This window comes from Epinephelus fuscoguttatus, linkage group LG12 (assembly GCF_011397635.1).
Source record: "Epinephelus fuscoguttatus linkage group LG12, E.fuscoguttatus.final_Chr_v1".
NCBI lineage: Eukaryota > Metazoa > Chordata > Actinopteri > Perciformes > Serranidae > Epinephelus > Epinephelus fuscoguttatus.
Window position 1 is genome coordinate 44,068,500 of NC_064763.1, and position 21,059 is coordinate 44,089,558.

Here is a 21,059-nt window from a genome sequence, read left to right on the forward strand (position 1 = left end):
TTTATTTAAACTATTGTGTTTTTATAAAGATTAAATGTTGCACGTCAGATTTGATCCAGCAGGAGGCGGGAATGAGCCGGAACACATTCAAATCTACCGGAACAAGAAGAAGAAGCGCGCCATCGTCCCGGAAGTGATATGATCGGGAGTCCTCGGCAGGCTAACCGATGTTAGCAGGTAGGAAATAAATCAGCTGTTTTTAATGTTCTTATGATTCAGTTCTCCTGTGAACCGTAACACCGATGACATCACACCGATCTGTGACGTAGCAGACGGTTGACACCACCAAGACAGCTGTCTGTTAGCAGTTAGCAGTTTGTTAGCAGTTAGCTGTCTGTTAGCAGTTTGTTAGCAGTTAGCTGTTAGCTCCGTCTCACAGGTTTCAAACTGTTCAGAAGTTCCTTTAAAAATCTGCTGATTTATGGAACACCTGGAAACACCAGGAGCTGAAACACACGTGAAGGTTTTATCACAACAACAAGTAAAAGTACTGTGATTGAAGCTTCACTTCATTTCATGTTACACAAGGAGCTGAGGTGACTCAGTGTTCCACAGGAAACAGGTACACACTGATGTTTCCTCCTCTTGTGATAAACCAGACTGAGGTTATGTAGAGGAGGTGATTTTACCATCAGCTGCCCAGTGAATATAAATAACCTGTTAATATTTGTGATAATTAATAAAATGAATAACCTGCTAATATTAGACAGTGATTTTTAACACAGAGAGCTGATTGATCTGAGAGCAGCTGCTGTCAACAGGCAGTGAGACACACAAACACCACGACTCTTCTCTCTGTGGACGTCAGAGACACACACGTGTCACTGATTGATGTCAGAGATGTGTCACTGTGATGTCAGAGACGTGTCACTGATTGATGTCAGAGACGTGTCACTGTGAGACGTGTCACTGATTGATGTCAGAGATGTGTCACTGTGATGTCAGAGACGTGTCACTGTGATGTCAGAGACGTGTCACTGATAGGTGACTACGCCCGAGTGTCTGCCTTCACCTCCTGGATCACCCAGATGCCCCCCCCCCCCCCCCCCTCTAACCCGCTCCTCTCTTCTGCTGTTTATCTGAGCTCTGTTACAGATATTACTGTCATATTACCATTGTTGGTATTTAATCATCCCTGCAATCCCGAATTACCATCGCTGGTATTTAGGTTTCTTATTGTTGTACTCTAAACTATAATCAACTCTGTAGGGATGTTCCGATCTGATACCGATATTACACCGATCCGATCCAAGTGCGTATTACACATATTCACTTATTTTGTTGTCAGTCATGTTAGAAAAGGTTTGATCCTTTTGAGGACCTAAGGAGGAAATATGATCTGTCCAGCAGAAACTTCTTTTGTTATTTACAGTTAAGATCATTTCTTAAATCTGTTTTGGGACCTGAAATGACTTTACCCATGCTCGGTGATCTGGAAAGACTGCTTCATGAGGGTGACGCACCTCGTCTTATTTCAAAAGTGGGAAATGGGAGTCTGACTTGGGTGTGACAATAGGTACAGAGCTCTGGGCTGAATTGTGTCAAAAAAGTCTGACTGCCACTCTTAATTCCAGATACAGGCTGACTTATAACTTTCTTCATCAAACCTATCTTACACCACAGAAATTACATAAATATAAACCTGAGATATCCAACTTGTGTTTTAGATGTAGTATAGAAGAGGGTTCCTTCCTACACTGCACTTGGTTATGCATGAAACTTAACACATTCTGGCATGATTTTTCTGACATCATTACAAAACTCGTAGGACTGCATCTCCCATTAGATCCTCAAACCTGCTTATTGGGAGATACTACAAATATTGATGCACGATTAAGAAAAGCTCAAAAGAGGTTCCTCTCACTGGCCTTGTGCGTTGCCAGGAAGTGCATCGCCATCATGTGGAAGTCTGACTCCCAACTTTCTATAGGAAGATGGGTTTCAGAAATGAATAGCTGTGCTCCACTAGAAAAAATTACATATACACTCAGGAATGACTATAATACTTTTACAGAGATGTGGCAGCCTTATTTAGCATATATGGACACATTGCCAGCTTCTATGGTGGACGGGTTGTAGTTTTTGCAAGCTCTTTTTGTCAGTGCTTACTGTTGTCTTCCTTGCCTCTCGACCGTATTTTTTTTTTTTTTTTTGTAGTCATTATTAATATTATTTTAATTATTTATTAATTTTTTCTCCTCTCTCTCTTTCAGTCTGTGGGTGGGTTGGGGAAGGGGTTTGGAGTTGTGTGTTTGTGTTTTCATGTATATCTTATTGAATTGAAACCTGAAAAATAAAATATTCTAAAAAAGAAAAAGGTCTGATCAAGCAATATTACTCTAACAAGAACAACTACTTAATCAGGTTAGTTAGAATGATGCACAACAGTTGGTATGAGAAACTGACCCGTTTATTGTTAACAGGGTTAAATAAACAAAATTTAAACTTGAACATTAACATTAAATAAAAAATATAGCTGGTTTGTTTTGGCTGCTTTGGCCCCTTAATAAATAGAAAATAAATCAACACAAGAAATCTTTAAATGTCTAACATTGAAATTAAAATAGCAGCAAGACTCCACACACTTGTGCTTTGGCCCCCTAATAAATAAAAAATACCACAAGACATTGTTGACATTTAACAAACAATGCAGCCTTTCCTTTTCAGTTATTTTAGTAGTGTTTCTGTAGTCCATCCATGGCTCCAGTTTCACTAATTGTACCCAAAACAATGCCATCAGTGCTCTTTACTTAAACAATAAGAGTGTAAACCAAATAAAAATATCACTCTCAAAAAACCAGAGCAGAAAACAAATAGTCAGTTAACTAAGTTGACCGCTACTCTTCCTACCCTCCGTGTGTGTGTGTCTGCCGTCTGCGTGCTGGTCTGGTGGATTGATAGTAAGAGCTGGAGCGGATCACTGGAATGGACTGCTTGACTTGCGGAGCACTGGGCTGGCCGGAAAACCTGGATTCCGTGAAAACTGGATCGGAGTTCTTGGATCGGCATTTTTCCATGCAGTCCGATCCAATGCCGATGCCCGTTTTTTGCTAGTATCAGCAGCCGATACCGATCTGAATATCAGATTAGGACATCCCTACAACTCTGTAATTTTTTTTGCTACTACAAGCACTTTGTCGACTACCAACAACAACACCAGCACTTTATCTATGCACATTCCTGCCTTGCACTTTATATCAGGAGCTGCTACCTGGACTGCCTTTTAGTGTTTTGTAAGTTGTTCCTCCCTGCACTGTAACAAATTGGTTATTTTAAATGTGGAAATTGTATGTCTGTATTCTTTCCTAAAACGTAAATTATTCTTGTTTTTATCTCAAAAAATATTAAATGAACTTAAACTGTATAACTGCCTCTGATGGCAGCTACAATGTCTGTATTGTCTCTGTGCTGTCCTCTGTTCATCTGTATTTTAGGTTTCTTTGTTTTTTAGATTGTTGTCTGTGTATATTATAAATTATAACCATCAATTGCAACCATCTCCTCATCTCTTGTAAATGATTAATGCTATTGCACACTGTCCCTTGATAAACTAAATAAACTAAACTAAACTGTGATGTCAGAGAGACGTGTCACTGTGATGTCAGAGACGTGTCACTGTGATGTCAGAGACGTGCCACTGAGTGATGTCAGAGACGTGCCACTGAGTGATGTCAGAGACGTGTTACTGCATATTTTGTCTTGCTGAATGTCCACTACAGACCATAATATCCTGTCATGTCACTACGGTAACAGTGTCCTTAACAATGCTCTCTGATTGGCTTTAAACTGTTTCCTAATACATCAGATCGTCTGTCTCTTTGTTTTGTCTCAGAGCTTCAACATGGGCAGCCGAGGAGCTGAGAGACACAGAGAGGAGGAGGAGGAAGAGCAGGAGGACTTCTACGACTGTCAGGAGACTCTGGAGCCTCCAGGCAGAAGAGCTGAGGAGGAGGAGGCGCTGGGCGAAAGGCTGCAGGAGGAGCTGCTGAGTGACAGGCTGCAGGAGGAGACCCTGGGTGACAGGTTGCAGGAGGAGACGCTGGGCGACAGGTTGCAGGAGGAGATGCTAGGCGACAGGCTGCAGGAGGAGACGCTGGGCGACAGGCTGCAGAAGGAGCTGCTGAGTGACAGGCTGCAGGAGGAGACGCTGGGCGAAAGACTGCAGGAGGAGCTACTGAGTGACAGGCTGCAGGAGGCGACACTGGGCGAAAGGCTGCAGGAGGAGCTCCTGAGTGACAGGCTGCAGGAGGAGCTGCTGGGCGAAAGGCTGCAGGAGGAGCTGCTGGGCGAAAGGCTGCAGGAGGAGCTACTGAGTGACAGGCTGCAGGAGGAGCTGCTGGGCGACAGGCCGCAGGAGGACCTGCTGGGAGACAGGCTGCAGGAGGAGACGCTGGGCGACAAGCTGCAGGAAGAGACGCTGGGCGACAGGCTGCAGGAGGAGACGCTGGGCGACAGGCTGCAGGAGGAGACGCTGGGCGACAGGCTGCAGGAGGACTCAGATTCAGAGATGAAGGAGGAGATCAGTCGGGAGGTGGAGTTTGACGAGGACTACCTGAGGGAGGTGGAGAAGGAGCTGACAGAGGAGGAGAAGGAGGTGACTCCTGTTTACATCACTGTTTGTTTGTTTGTTTGTTTTAACCAAGAGAGAATCAGCTTATTCAGAGTACTGCAGGAGTAAACAAACAACACAACATGTCCTCATAAACCACATAAACCAGAACCAGGCCTTAATAAATCAGGACTCTGGGGGGATGTGAGGCACTCAGTCTGTGTTACTGTCAGGTGTACAATGGGGCGTTCAGGTGTAGAGTGAGGCGTTCAGGTGTACAACGAGATGTTCAAGTGTAGAAGGAAGCATTCAGGTATAGAGTGAGGCGTTCAGGTGTAGAATGAGATGTTCAGGTGCAGAGTAAAGCGTTCAGGTGTAGAAGGAGGCGTTCAGGTGTAGAACAAGATTTTCAGGTGTAGAGTAAAGCGTTCAGGTGTAGAACGAGATGTTCAGGTGTACAACGGGGCGTTCAGGTATAGAGGGGCATTCAGGTGTAGAACGAGATGTTCAGGTGTAGAGTGAGGCGTTCAGGTGTAGAACGAGACAGTCAGGTGTAGAACGAGGCGTTCAGGTGTAGAACAAGGCGGTCAGGTGTGGAAGGAAGCGTTCAGTTGTAGAACAAGATGTTCAGGTGTAAAACGGGGCATTCGGGTGTAGAACGAGGTGTTTAGGTGTACAATGGGGCGTTCAGGTGTAGAGTGAGGCGTTCAGGTATAGAGGGGCATTCAGGTGTAGAAAGAGGCATTCAGGTGTAGAACAAGATGTTCAGGTGTAGAGTGAGGCATTCAGGTGTAGAAGGAGGCGTTCAGGTATAGAACAAGATGTTCAGGTGCAGAGTAAAGCGTTCAGGTGTAGAAGGAGGCGTTCAGGTATAGAACAAGATGTTCAGGTGTAGAAGGAGGCGTTCAGGTGTAGAACAAGATTTTCAGGTGTAGAGTAAAGCGTTCAGGTGTAGAACGAGGTGTTCAGGTGTACAATGGGGCGTTCAGGTATAGAGGGGCATTCAGGTGTAGAACGAGATGTTCAGGTGTAGAGTGAGGCGTTCAGGTATGGAGGGGCGTTCAGGTGTAGGAAGAGGCAGTCAGGTCTAGAACGAGATGTTCAGATGTAGAGTGAGGCGTTCAGGTGTAGAAAAAGGCGGTCAGGTGTAGAGTAAAGCGTTCAGGTGTAGAAAGAAGCGTTCAGGTGTAGAACAAGATGTTCAGGTGTAAAACGGGGCGTTCGCGTGTAGAACGAGGCGTTAAGGTGTAGAACAAGGTGTTGGTTGAGGTATAGAGTGAGGTGTTCAGGTGCAGAATGAGATGTTCAGGTGTAGAGTGAGGCGTTCAGGTGTCGACTGTGAGTCTTTTAATCAGATGTTTGTTGTGTTTCAGAGTCGACGGCAGCAGAGTTTAACTCTGAAGGAAAAAGGAAACAGTCAGTTTAAAGCTGGAGGTGAGTGACATCATCATCATCATCGCTTTGTTCAGTGAATAAACCAGTACAAACCTGTACAAACCAGCATAATCTCTTGTGCCTGTAGAGTGGCGGGAGGCGGAGCGCAGCTACACGGAGGCGTTGGTTTTATGTCCAGTTTGTTTCAGCAAAGAGAGATCGGTGCTGTTTTCCAACAGAGCTGCTGCAAGGCTGCATCTGGTAACTAGCAAGATGCTAACAATATGCTAACTGACAGGCTATCAACACTGTGGCTAACAACATGCTAACTGTCTATTCCTGTCAGGATCTGAAGGATCAGGCGATCTCAGACTGCACCTCAGGTGAGTGATGACATCATTCTTTACCTGTACAGTAGCAGAGGATCTCTGATTGGTGTCTGTGCTGATTGGCTGTCTGTGGTTCCCGCAGCAATCAAGCTGAATCCAGAATATGTGCGGGCGTTGCTGAGGAGGGCAGAGCTTTACGAGCAGACAGAGAAGCTGGACGAGGCTCTGGAGGACTACAAGAAGGTCCTGGACCTGGACCCAACCCAGACCAGTGCCAGACAGGCCTGCATGGTGAGTTCACTGATCGCTGGGATAAACCAGACAGGCTCTCTGACAGACAGACAGGCTCTCTGAGAGACAGACTCAATAATATTACAAAGAACAGCGACCAAAACAAAACACATGCCAAGTGGAAAACTTTAGAATTAGTAATCAAAGACAACCAAAACCCTCTAGATGCTTCAATAACAGAGCAGGAACTGACGGAAAGCATCCAATCCCTGAAAGCTAAAAAGGCCTGTGGAGTCGACAGCATCTTAAATGAAATGATCAAATATTCTGACCATAAATTCAAATTGGCTATACTCAAACTTTTTAATATAATTCTAGCAGTTGGCACTTTTCCTGACACATGGAATAAAGGTTTAATAACACCCCTTTATAAAAATGTAGATAAATATGATCCTAATAATTACCGTGGGATCTGTGTAAATAGTAACCTGGGAAAAACCTTTGGCAACATTATGAATAAAAGACTCATCAGTTTTATCAATGACCAAAATGTTTTGAATAAATGCCAAATTGGATTCTTACCAAATTTTCGCTCAACAGACCACATCTATACCCTCCACACCCTGATTGAGCAAGAATCAGACAAGAAGAAAGGAAAGGCCGACGCATGTTTTGTTGATTTCACAAAGGCCTTTGATTCCATCTGGCATGAGGGCCTTTTCTACAGACTACTCAACAGTGGCATTGGAGGAAAAACATATGATGTCATTAAATCTATGTACACAAACAGTAAATGTGCAGTTGAAATAGGACACAAACAAACAGCCTTCTTTTCCCAAGGTCGTGGGGTGAGGCAGGGATGCAATCTTAGTCCAATCCTCTTCAATTTATACATTAATGAATTTGCATGTCAATGAGATCGATCCACGGCACCTGGCCTCAACCTGAATGGCACAGAAATGAAGGGTCTCCTGTGCGCACATGACTTGGTGTTGCTGTCACCAACAAAAGAAGGTCTACAGCAGCACCTCAACCTCCTGCATACATTCTGTCAGACCTGGGCCCTGACAGTTAACCCAAAGAAAACCAAAATTATGATCTTCCAGAAGCAGTCCAGAAGTCAGGTAAACACACACAATTTCTGTTTGGACACCACTAAATTACAACATACAAAAAACTACACACCTTGGCCTCAACATAAGCTCCACAGGAAGCTTCAACTTGGCTGTGAAAGATCTGAGAGACAAAGCAAGGAGAGCTTTCTATGCAATTACAAGAAATATCAAACTGGACATTCCAATTCAAATCTGGCTAAAAATTTTCCAGTTTGTATTAGAGCCGATAATTCTCTATGGCAGTGAAATTTGGGGACCAAAATTAAATCATGAATTTGAAAAATGGTACAAAACAATAACAGAATCTTTCCACACAGAGTTCTGTAAGAACATCATGCACATCCAGAGAAAGACACCAAACAACGCATGTAGAGCAGAACTTGGCCAATTCCCCCTCATATTGAAAATACAAAAAAGAGCAATTAAATTTTACAATCACCTAAAAACTAGTGACCCCCAGACATACCATCACAAAGCCCTAACCTGCCAAGAGCTGAAGCCAGAGAAGAGCCCCCTCAGCCAGCTGGTCCTGAGGCTCCGTCCAGACAACCTAACATGCCCCGGACAGCCTCGGGACCACAACACCAAGCCAATCAGACCAAACCAAATTATCAACCAACAAAAAGAAATCTATATCACATACTGGAAGGAAACAACTAAAACACAGAGTAAATTAAAATGTTATCTGACCCTAAAAAGAAACTTCACATAAGCAAATGATCTGAGCACAGTAAAAGATCCTAAATTAAGAAAAGCCTTGACTATGTACAGACTCAGTGAACACAGCCTAGCTATAGAGAAGGGTCGGCATAGACAGAGCTGGCTGCCAGAGGAGGAGAGACTCTGCTCCCACTGTGACAGACAAGAGGTCGAGTCAGAACTACACTTCCTCACCTCATGCCCCAAATACCAGGCTCTGAGAAATGAACACTTTCCCACAATAATACAAATACACCCTGAATTTGAAAACATGACAGACATGGAGAAACTCCCATATTTACTTGGGGAAAAACCCAAATGTGAGAACACTGCAGCTAAATTCATCATCTCATGTCCCGACCTGAGGACAGCCAGTGGAACCTGAGAAACACAACTCACTATTTACTTCTTCTTTTTAATTGTTTTTAACTGTTTGATTCTTATTTATTATTACCAACACACACACACACACACACACCCACCACCACCACCACCACCACCACCAACACACACACCCACACACACACACACACACACACACACACACCCACACACACACACACACACACACACACCACCAACACACACACACACACACCCACCACCACCACCAACACACACACCCACCACCACCAACACACACACACCCACACACACACACACACACCACCACCACCACCACCACCAACACACACACCCACCACCACCAACACACACACACACACACACACACACACACACACAAACAAACACAACTTCAACACAAACTTCCACAGTCTTTGTGCTCTGCCATAGACAGAGACAGGAAGTGACACACATATTTGTTGTTTGTTGTTATTACTGTTATTATTATTATTATTGTTATTACTGAGATTGATTGAATGTGACTATGACTGTGATGGAGTCAATCATAGTTATACATATTATACATACAGTATTACCAACAGTATAGATTATAACTAATTGATTGTAAATATTGTTTTCCTTTATTGTTATTATTATTTTGAATTCCAAACGCTTACTTTGGCAATATGTACAGTGTTACCTCATGATGCCAATAAAGCCATTTGAATTGAATTGAATCAGACTCTCTGACAGACAGACAGACAGACAGACAGACAGTCTCTCAGACAGACAGACAGACAGTCTCTCAGACAGACAGACTCTCTGACAGACACTCTCTGACAGACAGACAGGCTCTCTGACAGACAGACAGGCTCTCTGACAGAAAGTAGTTTGTTTCTTTTCTTGTTCAGATTTTGAACTTGATGAATCAGAGAACAAATCAAATATCAAAGTTGTCAGTGACACACTGAGTTTAATCTCTTCTGTGTCTTCACTCTGGGTGAAACTGATGTATCAGATCAGTCCGATCAGCTGTCCAATCAATAACTGATACCCAATCAGGAGGTGTGTCGGTAAAAGACTTCCGTGAAGGCTGCACTCGTGTATCCTCACTTCCCTCTCCTCTCTCGTCGAGACGTCCTACAAGATGGTGGGTCTCAATCAATTTCCAGGTCAAGTGATCGAGGATAGAGGACGGAGGAGTCGAGGGGGGATATTGGGGTGAACCCTTTGTTAATGATGACGTCACAATGAGGTCACAATGACATCACAGTGACATCATGTTATCAGCAGGAGGTGCAGCTGCCTCTCCCCCACAGGGCTGTAGGCTCCATAGGAGTGTTAAAATGTGTTTGTCTTGTTGTGTTATTGGGAGCCAGAATAGAAGGAGTCATGGCTCAAAACCAGCCGCCACTGCCCGTCAACAAAAACAAAGACAACTATGGTTAAATGTGATAAGACCAAAGGACTGGACGGAGGCCATCATCAAAAATGCTCACATGTGCAGCGCACACTTCATATCAGGTTAGGGAAAAAGTATTTCCTGTTGTAGGGATGAATAAGGTTATGTGTATTAAGGGTTATCATGTCCACCTCATCAGAAACTGGGGAGGGATTAAGAGGAAGATTGGATTTCTCTGCAACGCTAACTTTTTAGCACATTAGCTAACGTTAGCTTCCATAGCAAAACAAACAAGTGTGGTCCTCCTTTGTAAGATTGGCTTCCTGTGACATCATCCATCCACTGAGTGAGAGCATACGGGTCGGCCAGTCTGGTCCCGTTGGTCAGTGTTTACTTATTCAAGTAACACTGGCGGTCCGGAGAGTGAGTGACCTGACATGGTGCGTTGGTAAATTCAGTCTGACGCTCTACACTAAAATGAGAGCCCTGTTGGTGGAAGAAACGCAGCGTTATATTTCTACATGAATGAACCAACGGTTAAGTTAATCACACATTCACTCCGCTCGGCGCTCTGCTGCTCCGTCTCCACAGACAGAGTGTCCAGAGTGCGCTCTGCCACTCTGAGAGTGCGCTGCTCTGGATAACCCAACGCTACATTCAGACAGCGCTCCCAATTTATCAACGCTCCAGTTTGTGTCAGAGTGCGCTCCCACACTCACAATGAGTGTTTCTGAACGCACCACTCACATCATCTTCCTCCATCGTCTAAAACAAGACAACACAACTTGTTAGCTAGCGCTAGCTAATGTCTGTGGAGAACTGTTTTGCCTCCAGCTAAGCCCCGCCCACCAACAAACATGTCATACTAACAGTCAGAGGGTCTGATCAGTGTTGGACGTGTCCCTTCATGTTACCATGACAACAGTTTACAGACATGTTCCATCAGGTCTCACCAGGATTTCTCTCTCTGTCTCTGTGAATCCTGTCAGTGTCCCTCAGCAGTTAGAAATGACTCCTGTGTTTATGAACTGACGAAAAAGGACAATGTCTAAAATGTATAATTAATTTTGTCTCTCTGTGTCTGTCTCTGTGTCTGTCCCTCAGAGGTTGCCTCAGCAGATTCAGGAGAGAAATGAGAAGCTGAAGGAGGAAATGATCAGTACGTACTGCACCTGAACGCACCACAGTAAAGGAAGAGTTCACTGTTTCAGTTCATTAACTGATCAATAAATACAATTAGTCAGATGTGTTACCAGAGCTGTACTCAGATCAGATTCACTTCACACATCTGTTAATGTTTTTCTTATTGATGTGATGATATCACACACTTCATATCTCTGTGACCTCTGACCCCTCTGTGACCTCTGACTCGTCTGCGGCAGGTAAACTGAAGGACCTGGGGAACATGGTCCTGAGGCCGTTCGGACTTTCCACCAACAACTTCCAGGTGAACCAGGATGCCGACACCGGCTCCTACTCCATCAACTTCGTCCAGAACCCAAACAACAACAGATGACATCACAAGCAGCAGTGATGACATCACAGCATCATGTCACATGACCCTGCCTGTGTGTGTTCAGAGGAAAATAAAACCTGATTCATTTGTTTCCTGTTTGCGTCGGCTGTCTCTGGGTTTAACTCTGGTATCCGTGGTAGCCAGTGCTGCAGGTTAGCAGTCCGACTGCTGACCAATCAGATCACTGGAAACACAGTGACATCACACCCTGACAGGGACAGCAGATGTGTTGTACTGAGGCTGTTTAAATAAAGTTTTATTGTTTAAACTCTGAGTTATTGTCAATAATGAATCATTCTTAAAGGGCCAGTGTGTAAAATGGGTTGAAAACAGTGACATCAGTGGTCAAATTCTAGATTGCAGGGCTCACTCGCTCACCCCTCCCGTCGGGTAAATGACGGTGGCCTCGTAGGGACAAAAAGCCTTGCGAGTTTTTCAGGAGTAGGTCTATCTAGCGACGAGGTGAATGTTTATTTAGAAATCTAAACCATGTTACGATATTGTAATGAATCCCTCACGAGCAGGAGACCAGAGGAGCGTTCAGGTAAAAGGCCCGTTTATTTGAGTACTCCAAAAACTCCGGTAACACTCCACTCCGTCCCAAACTCTGACTCTTCTAGCGTAACACACACACTCCATACACACATACTCGTTTACCATACCGAGGGGGACCCCCCTCCCCTCTCTGCTCCACCAATCTCCAGCCCGCACACTGACTGACAGCGTAGCCTGTAAACAGAGCTCAGCTGTTTATTTAGCCCGGACTATAGTAGCTGCAATGGACGACTTTGAACGCGATTTTGAAGAGTTTCTTGTAGCGGACACAGACCCAGAGCCATACCTGTTTGAGCCGGAGCATACAGACGAGGAACTCCATGTGTTTGATGCTGAGCGGGCGAGAAGAGAGGCTGAATGCACAGAATGGGATTCGGTGCTACTGCTACCATCGTTGGGGAGATATATCATCAGGAGGAAAAGCGCCGCAGAGAGTGCATCACAAGGAGTGAAGTTGCGTCTTCTTTTCCTCGCAGATGACGGTTCAGGTTCATTCTCTCCTGTTGCGTGGTAAGTGTGGTCCATTCGCAAACTTTATAACTAAAAAAACTTTTTTAACTACTCTCTATCGACGAACTACTAACACTCTCTGCTGTTTCCTCCTCCTCCTTCCTTCCTTCCGCTGTCTTCGTTGGTTGGTTTATACACGCGAAACGCGTTCTCTGGCTGGCTGGATTGTCCACTCGGTCTGCCGTACATACATGGCGGCGCAAGATGGCGACCTCTCTGCCTCCTGGACGGGTGTGTCAGAGTGACAAGATAATAACTATAATATATTATTAAGCAGAAGCCGCAGAAACTGGAGAAATGATTAAATTATTTTCTCCTTTTAGATTTAAAGTTTATAAGATAATTAAATGTCTATAAAATAAATGAAATAGAAACAAACAGCAGGGATAAAATAAAAACTAATTGTCAAAATTAAAATTCAGACAGTGTTGTGATTCAGAGTTACAAAGACGATCTTTATTTTAACTTAAAAAGAGCAGGAACAGGAGTTGGACTCAGCTTCGTGCCTGTGAACAGATTTCAAAACAAAGGTCAAATAAAAATAAATAAATGTAACGCTTTTATTTTGTTGGACAATGACGGAAGAAGAACGGGCTCGCACATGCGCAGTGTCTGTCAAGTGTTGAGAGAGAAGATGGCGGCGCCCATAGACCTGGAGCTGAAGAAGGTAAAACCGAGAGACTGTACTGTGTAATTGTTCAGCTGATGATCCTCAGGTGTGTCGCGCGAGCTCAGCTGATCTCACCTGCTGTGTGTTGACGCAGAGCCGCGGTCTGTAAACCGCTCATTAATCTGCCGGTTAGCAACACCGGAGCTAACGGTTAGCACGAGGAGCTAACTCTCGACACGCACACTTTAAGGATTCCACCCGTCCCGTGTGACCCGGGAATGTCCCGTGTTTCACCGATTCAACACGGGAGACAGTGTGTGTCATCAGACAGTGAGAAGACAAGCTGTGACCTTTGTTAGCCACAAACGCCCTGACAGCGATAATTGACGTGCGTCGACTGAGGCGCGTCAATTATCGCTCCTATGGCGCACTGCAGGCATTAGGCAACGCCACAGAACTAGCAGTATTTTAGGAAAAAAGCTGTTGCCATCAGTAATTGTAGCCTATATACATGTGTACTTTAGTGTGTTATATGAAATCAGAGTCAGCAGTATTTTAGGAAAGAAAAGTCACAATTATAGGCAACAATGTCTGTAGGCAGTCACCTGGTTGCAGACTGTCCTTACAGCAGCCTAGTGAGCGAGATAGGGAAAAGGATGGATGGAGATGAGAATGTCCTAGGGTGACCACACGTCCCGAAAAAATTTGGGACAGTCCTGAAATTCAAGCAGTTGTCCCGAATCCCGAATCCTGCCCTAATTGTCCCGAACATTACACCAGAGCAGAGTCTGGAGGAGTTACTGCCTGAGAAAACATTAAACACTGATAGTGGTGGTTGAGTCGTCCTGCAGCTCCCGCCGGCTGCACATTGGCTGCAGCAGTTCCTACATCAATTATGGGTGTTGTAGTTTTTAAATCGTGTACAGCAGTGGCGATGAAGTAGATGAAGAGAGCGCAAGCTGCAGCCGCGAGGACAGGGAAAGCGCAGGCAGCCACGAGGAGGAGTGATTTGCACGTTGCAGTGCAGCCTCTTGTTCTAACTGTTCAAAACTGTTCTACAAACTGACAGGCCTGAATGTACCAGGCGTCTTTTATTTTGTTAGCTTTTATTTTTTTAATTGAGTTTAACACTAGGACCGCCAGGATCACAGCGCCCCTCCAAGCACCGCAGCGGTCTGCCAGACCGTCATATGTAACTTCATTGTTTATGCTGCCCGTGTGCTCAGAAGCACTCAAAAAATGCATTTTTGTGTCATTTACGAGAAGTTATGATAAAATAAAATATATTACAGGCTATAGAATAGGACTGACAACCTCTGCAGTGTCTCCTGTCAATTAATTAACACTATTTGTCGGCTTTTTATAATTTTGCTGCTGCGCTGTGTCTCCAGTTGAAAGTGGTGATTTGCTAAATACATTCTACAGTAATAAATTAGATTAACTTTTGGTCTATAATATTGTTGGCTATATTACGCATTTTAATAAAAGAATAGTGAAAGGAATAAAGATAAAGATAAAATATTATTATTATTTTATTATGCCAACTGAAGAATTAAATTTGTTTATTTGGGTGTTTTAGCTCTTTTCTCTGGAGCGGAAACTGACGCAAATGAGCTCATTAATCATGAAACAGCATAAAATTAAAAATCCTTACCTTTTTATTCATGTTAGGTTAGGTTAGGTTTTTTAATGTCCCCAGGGGGGTAATTGTTTTCACACATCATCAGTCAGGTTGGTTTCAGGGCAGCATACACAACATATAACAGATAACAGACCCTCTTCCCACATATTCCGCAGGGAACAAATAACAAATAACCCTCTCTCCAAACAGGTGCTGCAGCTGCAGAAAGAACAGCTCTGGTCTCTGGGTCCTCATTTGACACTCCAAAATCGAGACAAGGTCAGAGTTGAGGCGTCAAGGCAATTAGACACGCGTCAAAATGCTGTCAGTGCGTGTTTGGCCATTTAAAACAATGAGTGTACTTCAAAACGCGCGAGTCAGACGCTTTCAGTGCGCTTGGGCCTTTAGGCTAACAGGTTCAGGTGACGGTTCACAAGTACAGACTGTGTTAAAGGCCCATCACCACTTTCAACTGGAGACACAGCGCAGCAGCAAAATTATAAAAAGCCGACAAATAGTGTTAATTAATTGACAGGAGACACTGCAGAGGTTGTCAGTCCTATTCTATAGCCTGTAATATATTTTATTTTATCATAACTTCTCGTAAATGACACAAAAATGCATTTTTTGAGTGCTTCTGAGCACACGGGCAGCATAAACAATGAAGTTACATATGACGGTCTGGCAGACCGCTGCGGTGCTTGGAGGGGCGCTGTGATCCTGGCGGTCCTAGTGTTAAACTCAATTAAAAAAATAAAAGCTAACAAAATAAAAGACGCCTGGTACATTCAGGCCTGTCAGTTTGTAGAACAGTTTTGAACAGTTAGAACAAGAGGCTGCACTGCAACGTGCAAATCACTCCTCCTCGTGGCTGCCTGCGCTTTCCCTGTCCTCACGGCTGCAGCTTGCACTCTCTTCATCTACTTCATCGCCACTGCTGTACACGATTTAAAAACTACAACACCCATAATTGATGTAGGAACTGCTGCAGCCAATGTGCAGCCGGCGGGAGCTGCAGGACGACTCAACCACCACTATCAGTGTTTAATGTTTTCTCAGGCAGTAACTCCTCCAGACTCTGCTCTGGTGTAATGTTCGGGACAATTAGGGCAGGATTCGGGATTCGGGACAACTGCTTGAATTTCAGGACTGTCCCAAATTTTTTCGGGACGTGTGGTCACCCTAGGACATTCTCATCTCCATCCATCCTTTTCCTTATCTCGCTCACTAGGCTGCTGTAAGGACAGTCTGCAACCAGGTGACTGCCTACAGACATTGTTGCCTATAATTGTGACTTTTCTTTCCTAAAATACTGCTGACTCTGATTTCATATAACACACTAAAGTACACATGTATATAGGCTACAATTACTGATGGCAACAGCTTTTTTCCTAAAATACTGCTAGTTCTGTGGCGTTGCCTAATGCCTGCAGTGCGCCATAGGAGCGATAATTGACGCGCCTCAGTCGACGCACGTCAATTATCGCTGTCAGGGCGTTTGCTGATTTAAGTCCTCACAGGAAATATGTAACGTTAAAAGGTTGGGCTGTTGTGGTCCTACAGTTTCCACGGTAGCAGATTGCTCTATGTTCCTATTGGTCAAAGTGACGGCTGTGACGGGAGAAGTCGTGGAAGATAAAAAGAAAATCAAACATGCTAGTAGTGTTGCACGGTATACCGGTACTAAAGTAGTACTGTGGTACTAGAGTATTCCAAACGGTACTATACTGCATTTGGAAAATACCGGTACTTTGAAATTGATTCAATTAATTAATTTAGTTAATTTATTTTACTCATTTGTGCACACAAACGCCTTTCTTGTTCCTATTGGAGCACAGATTGCACAAGTGGTGTGTATGACAACACTTGTATCAACATTTGCAGCTGGCGCACGTGAAAAAAGACAAGAGAAAGTCTGCCTCGCAAAGGGAGACAACACGAGACAACACCAACTTGGTGGAACATTTGAGTTACCAAACGGTGACGTCCGTACCGAGGTACTTACCGAACCATGATTTTTTTGGTACCGTTACACCCCTACTATTTATTGTTCTAAAGGTTTGTATCCAAAAGGACTTTTCCTTAGGAAAAGTATCGAAATTCATATTGGTATTGATACCGAAACAAAGATTTTAGCATCGTGACAACACTACATGCTGAAAGATGAAAGGTGAAAGATGTCCAGGTGTTTCTCATCAGAGTGATGCCTCTCTGTTGTAGGCGTTCTCGGAGCTGCAGGTGAAGATGATCGACACGCAGCAGAAGGTGAAGTTGGCCGACCTGCAGATCGATCAGCTGACTCGGGTTCAGAAACACGCCAAGCTGACTCACGCTGAGATCACCACACTGCCCGACAACACGCGACTGTACGAGGGAGTCGGACGCATGTGAGTCTCCATGACAACCAGGATCTTTGTTCACCAGAGCAGGTTACACTGACAGGAAACATGACATCACAGTGACATCACACAGGAGCTGAATACTCAGTAGATGATGGTGAACAGGTGAGCTGTAGTTACTGTGATGGAACTACACACAGGTGCGTGACACCACTCAGGTGTGTTATTGATTACAGCTGATCAGTTGTTGATCATCAGAACAGAAGAGAACCGTCACTCTGTCGGTTTTTATTAAGACAATATTTTGTCCTCTGAATTTAAACAGAGTGATGCGTCCTCTTTACAGACATATCTCTGTCAGTGTGTGACAGACGCTCAAAGATCTTCTATTGCTAATGTGTGTGTGTGTGTGTGTGTGTGTGTGTGTGTGCGTGCGTGCGCGTGCGTGTGCGTGCGTGTGTTGTCTCAGGTTCATTCTTCAGTCGAAGGAGGACATCAACAATCAGCTGATGGACAAACAGAAAACAGCTGATGAGAAAATTAAAGAGCTCGAGGTACAAACACACACAAATACACACTTTACTATTCTACCTGCTGTGTGTCCAAGTGTGTGTCCAGGTGTGTGTCCTGTCCAGGTGTGTGTCCTGTCCAGATGTGTGTCCAGGTGTGTGTCCTGTCCAGATGTGTGTCCAGGTGTGTGTCCTGTCCAGGTGTGTGTCCTGTCCAGGTGTGTGTCCAGGTGTGTGTCCTGTCCAGATGTGTGTCCAGGTGTGTGTCCTGTCCAGGTGTGTGTCCTGTCCAGGTGTGTGTCCAGGTGTGTGTCCTGTCCAGGTGTGTGTCCTGTCCAGGTGTGTGTCCTGTCCAGATGTGTGTCCAGGTGTGTGTCCTGTCCAGATGTGTGTCCTGTCCAGGTGTGTGTCCAGGTGTGTGTCCTGTCCAGGTGTGTGTCCTGTCCAGGTGTGTGTCCAGGTGTGTGTCCTGTCCAGGTGTGTGTCCTGTCCAGATGTGTGTCCAGGTGTGTGTCCTGTCAAGGTGTGTGTCCAGGTGTGTGTCCTGTCCAGGTGTGTGTCCAGGTGTGTGTCCTGTCCAGATGTGTGTCCAGGTGTGTGTCCTGTCAAGGTGTGTGTCCAGGTGTGTGTCCTTTGCAGGTGTGTGTCCTGTCCAGATGTGTGTCCAGGTGTGTGTCCTGTCCAGGTGTGTGTCCAGGTGTGTGTCCTGTCCAGGTGTGTGTCCTGTCCAGATGTGTGTCCAGGTGTGTGTCCTGTCCAGGTGTGTGTCCTGTCCAGATGTGTGTCCAGGTGTGTGTCCTGTCAAGGTGTGTGTCCAGGTGTGTGTCCTGTCCAGGTGTGTGTCCAGGTGTGTGTCCTGTCCAGATGTGTGTCCAGGTGTGTGTCCTGTCAAGGTGTGTGTCCAGGTGTGTGTCCTGTCCAAGTGTGTGTCCTGTCCAGGTGTGTGTCCAGGTGTGTGTCCTGTCCAGGTGTGTGTCCTGTCCAGGTGTGTGTCCAAGTGTGTGTCCTGTCCAGGTGTGTGTCCAGGTGTGTGTCCTGTCCAGGTGTGTGTCCAGGTGTGTGTCCTTTCCAGGTGTGTGTCCAGGTGTGTGTCCTGTCCAGGTGTGTGTCCAAGTGTGTGTCCTTTGCAGGTGTGTGTCCAGGTGTGTGTCCTGTCCAGGTGTGTGTCCTGTCCAGATGTGTGTCAAGGTGTGTGTCCTGTCCAGGTGTGTGTCCAGGTGTGTGTCCTGTCCAGGTGTGTGTCCTGTCCAGGTGTGTGTCCAGGTGTGTGTCCTGTCCAGGTGTGTGTCCTGTCCAGGTGTGTGTCCTGTCCAGGTGTGTGTCCAGGTGTGTGTCCTGTCCAGGTGTGTGTCCAGGTGTGTGTCCTGTCCAGGTGTGTGTCCAGGTGTAATGGTGGTCTGACTGTGTTGTCTTATTTCCAGCAGAAGAAGGTGTACCTTGAACGCAGCGTGAAAGAAGCTGAAGACAACATCAGAGAGATGCTGCTGTCAAGGAGAGCTCAGTGACACGCTCATCAAGAACCTATAATACTCTGTAACACACACACACACACACACACACACACACACACACACACACACACGTTCCTGTCAGTGTGTTTGTTAGTTGTTCATATTAAATGTTGAACCTTTTGTCTCCTCATCGTGTCTTTGTTTATTTATTATAAGTCTGACTTCAGGTCAGTGAGGACGCCGCGTCAGACGTAGTAAATCTTTAGTGACCTTTATTTAGCTGACCTTTGACCCCTCAGACATCACTGCATTTAAAACCAACATGACTGTATAAAGGATATTACTACAAGGGCTCAGGAACACTTTGGAAAACCACTGTCAGTAAACACAAAGCTGCTCTACCAATGACAGTTCAAACTCAGAAACAACAGAATACAAAGCAAAAAGCAAAACTAACAAATGAAGGATATTCAATACAGTCGTCAATCTTTACAACACTTATCGATAATAGAGTCAGTTCTAAGTGTCTTCTTGCTCTTAAGGCTTCAATAGTTGTGCAATATTGTTTCAGATCATGCAGAAAATGTTCAAAGCGTGGTCTGGATTCTGCACATTTCTCCTTATGAATGTGAAGAAGAAGAAGCTGTACAAAAAAAATAAAGTCTTTCTCTTTCTCCTCGTCTTCAAAACAAATAAAAATGTCTTTTTCTTTTAAGTGGATTGTTTGTCCAGTTTTTCTGTTTGAACATCCATCCAGAACATTCTAGTATAGGCTACACACAGTGATCAAACACGACAAATTGTTTCTTCCTCATTTCCACAAAAAAACCTAAGGATATTCAATATCGATCTTAAATCTCTCTAAAGTTTCTCTGCTGGATTTATTTTATGCAATATTTTACAAGAGACCTCTTTAACTTTATTATTCAGACAGAATTTATCTCCAACTAGACACATATTCAAACATCAAATTCACCATAAAGCGAGGTCCAAAAGAATTTTGCTGAGGGCACAGATACAGTATGCATGTGATTCCTGATGAATTTATTCAAACATTTTTTCTTAGTAATGTCATTTACTCTGAGGAACAAACGCTGCTGAGTGGAACAGTCGTAGAGACCTCAACAGTTGATCCTCTTAGCAGCTGCAGTGCACTCCTCAGTACAGCATCACAGACCACTGCATATTCCTTTGGTGTAATTTGCAGCCTGAACTTAGAGAGGAATTCATCATACGTTAGTAACTGTCCCTCAGCATTCACAAGTTGTTTAACTAATACAATACCATTTTCAACCCACATTTTATAATAGAGTGATTTATTTCTATATTGAATATTCTTGTTATTCCAGATGGAATATCTCGTTGGTGAGAAATTATGCATGTGCACCATTTTCCAGGACAGCAGCGCTTGTTTATGAAAGTTTGCTAATTTTACAGGTAATTTTTCAGTCTTATAATCACATGTTAACAGAAGTCTAAGAGCACCAACTGAGTTAAATATATGTTTAGGGAAAGCATTACAAATATTGTCTTTTTCTTTAATTACATTAGATAACCATTTTACTTTAAAAGTACTATTTAATGTTTCAAAACTTACGACCTCAACACCACCATCTCTTCTTGTATTACATAGAATATCTTTTCTTAAATAATGACATTTGTTCCTCCAAATAAAATTGAATAAAATTTTATCTAATTTTTGTGTATATTGCCGCAGGCATTTCAAGTGCTAAAGACACGTAGACAGCTCGAGATGTCCCCTCAGCTTTAGACAACAAGACCCGACCATTCAGTGTGAGCTCTCTCATCAGCCACAGATTGAACTGGTTTGTTATTTGTTCCACTGTAGGGTCAAAATTTAAGTCACAAAACTGCAAAGTTTTGCCGGTTAGTTTTGTGTCCGA

General features: G+C 44.3%; 2 protein-coding genes across 3 annotated transcripts; both read left to right on the forward strand.

Annotated features, from left to right (window-relative positions):
- The first annotated feature begins 100 nt into the window (after positions 1-100).
- Positions 101-11,834, forward strand: ttc1 (tetratricopeptide repeat domain 1). The gene is made up of 8 exons (XM_049591934.1): positions 101-177; positions 3,833-4,594; positions 5,923-5,983; positions 6,072-6,184; positions 6,270-6,306; positions 6,395-6,543; positions 11,149-11,203; positions 11,427-11,834. Exons 2-8 carry the CDS (start codon positions 3,842-3,844, stop codon positions 11,558-11,560), a joined length of 1,302 nt encoding a protein of 433 aa, XP_049447891.1. The 5' UTR covers positions 101-177; positions 3,833-3,841; the 3' UTR covers positions 11,561-11,834.
- A 1,352-nt stretch (positions 11,835-13,186) lies between these two features.
- Positions 13,187-19,870, forward strand: pfdn1 (prefoldin subunit 1). 2 transcript variants are annotated; one of them, XM_049591931.1, is made up of 10 exons: positions 13,187-13,292; positions 17,077-17,243; positions 17,665-17,801; positions 17,860-17,888; positions 17,935-18,026; positions 18,269-18,314; positions 18,390-18,551; positions 18,673-18,747; positions 18,789-18,938; positions 19,060-19,870. In XM_049591931.1, the coding sequence occupies exons 1-10, from the start codon at positions 13,227-13,229 to the stop codon at positions 19,207-19,209; spliced, it is 1,074 nt and encodes a 357-aa protein (XP_049447888.1). In that variant the 5' UTR covers positions 13,187-13,226; the 3' UTR covers positions 19,210-19,870. The 2 variants fall into 2 exon arrangements, with proteins under 2 accessions (XP_049447888.1, XP_049447889.1); XM_049591932.1 differs by lacking the exons at positions 17,935-18,026; positions 18,269-18,314; positions 18,390-18,551; positions 18,673-18,747 and having other exon boundaries at positions 17,665-17,888; positions 18,835-18,938.
- The last annotated feature ends 1,189 nt before the right edge of the window (positions 19,871-21,059 follow it).

Bases quoted from the DNA above. Each gene is read 5' to 3' on its own strand.
- ttc1 (XM_049591934.1), top strand. From the start codon at position 3,842: ATGGGCAGCCGAGGAGCTGAGAGACACAGAGAGGAGGAGGAGGAAGAG. The intron at 6,544-11,148 runs GTGAGTTCACTG...TCTGTCCCTCAG, and splicing joins GTGCCAGACAGGCCTGCATG to AGGTTGCCTCAGCAGATTCA. The intron at 11,204-11,426 runs GTACGTACTGCA...CGTCTGCGGCAG, and splicing joins GCTGAAGGAGGAAATGATCA to GTAAACTGAAGGACCTGGGG.
- pfdn1 (XM_049591931.1), top strand. From the start codon at position 13,227: ATGCGCAGTGTCTGTCAAGTGTTGAGAGAGAAGATGGCGGCGCCCATA. The intron at 17,244-17,664 runs GTGAGTCTCCAT...GTGTTGTCTCAG, and splicing joins TACGAGGGAGTCGGACGCAT to GTTCATTCTTCAGTCGAAGG. The intron at 18,552-18,672 runs GTGTGTGTCCTG...TGTCCTGTCCAG, and splicing joins CTGTCCAGGTGTGTGTCCAG to GTGTGTGTCCTGTCCAGGTG.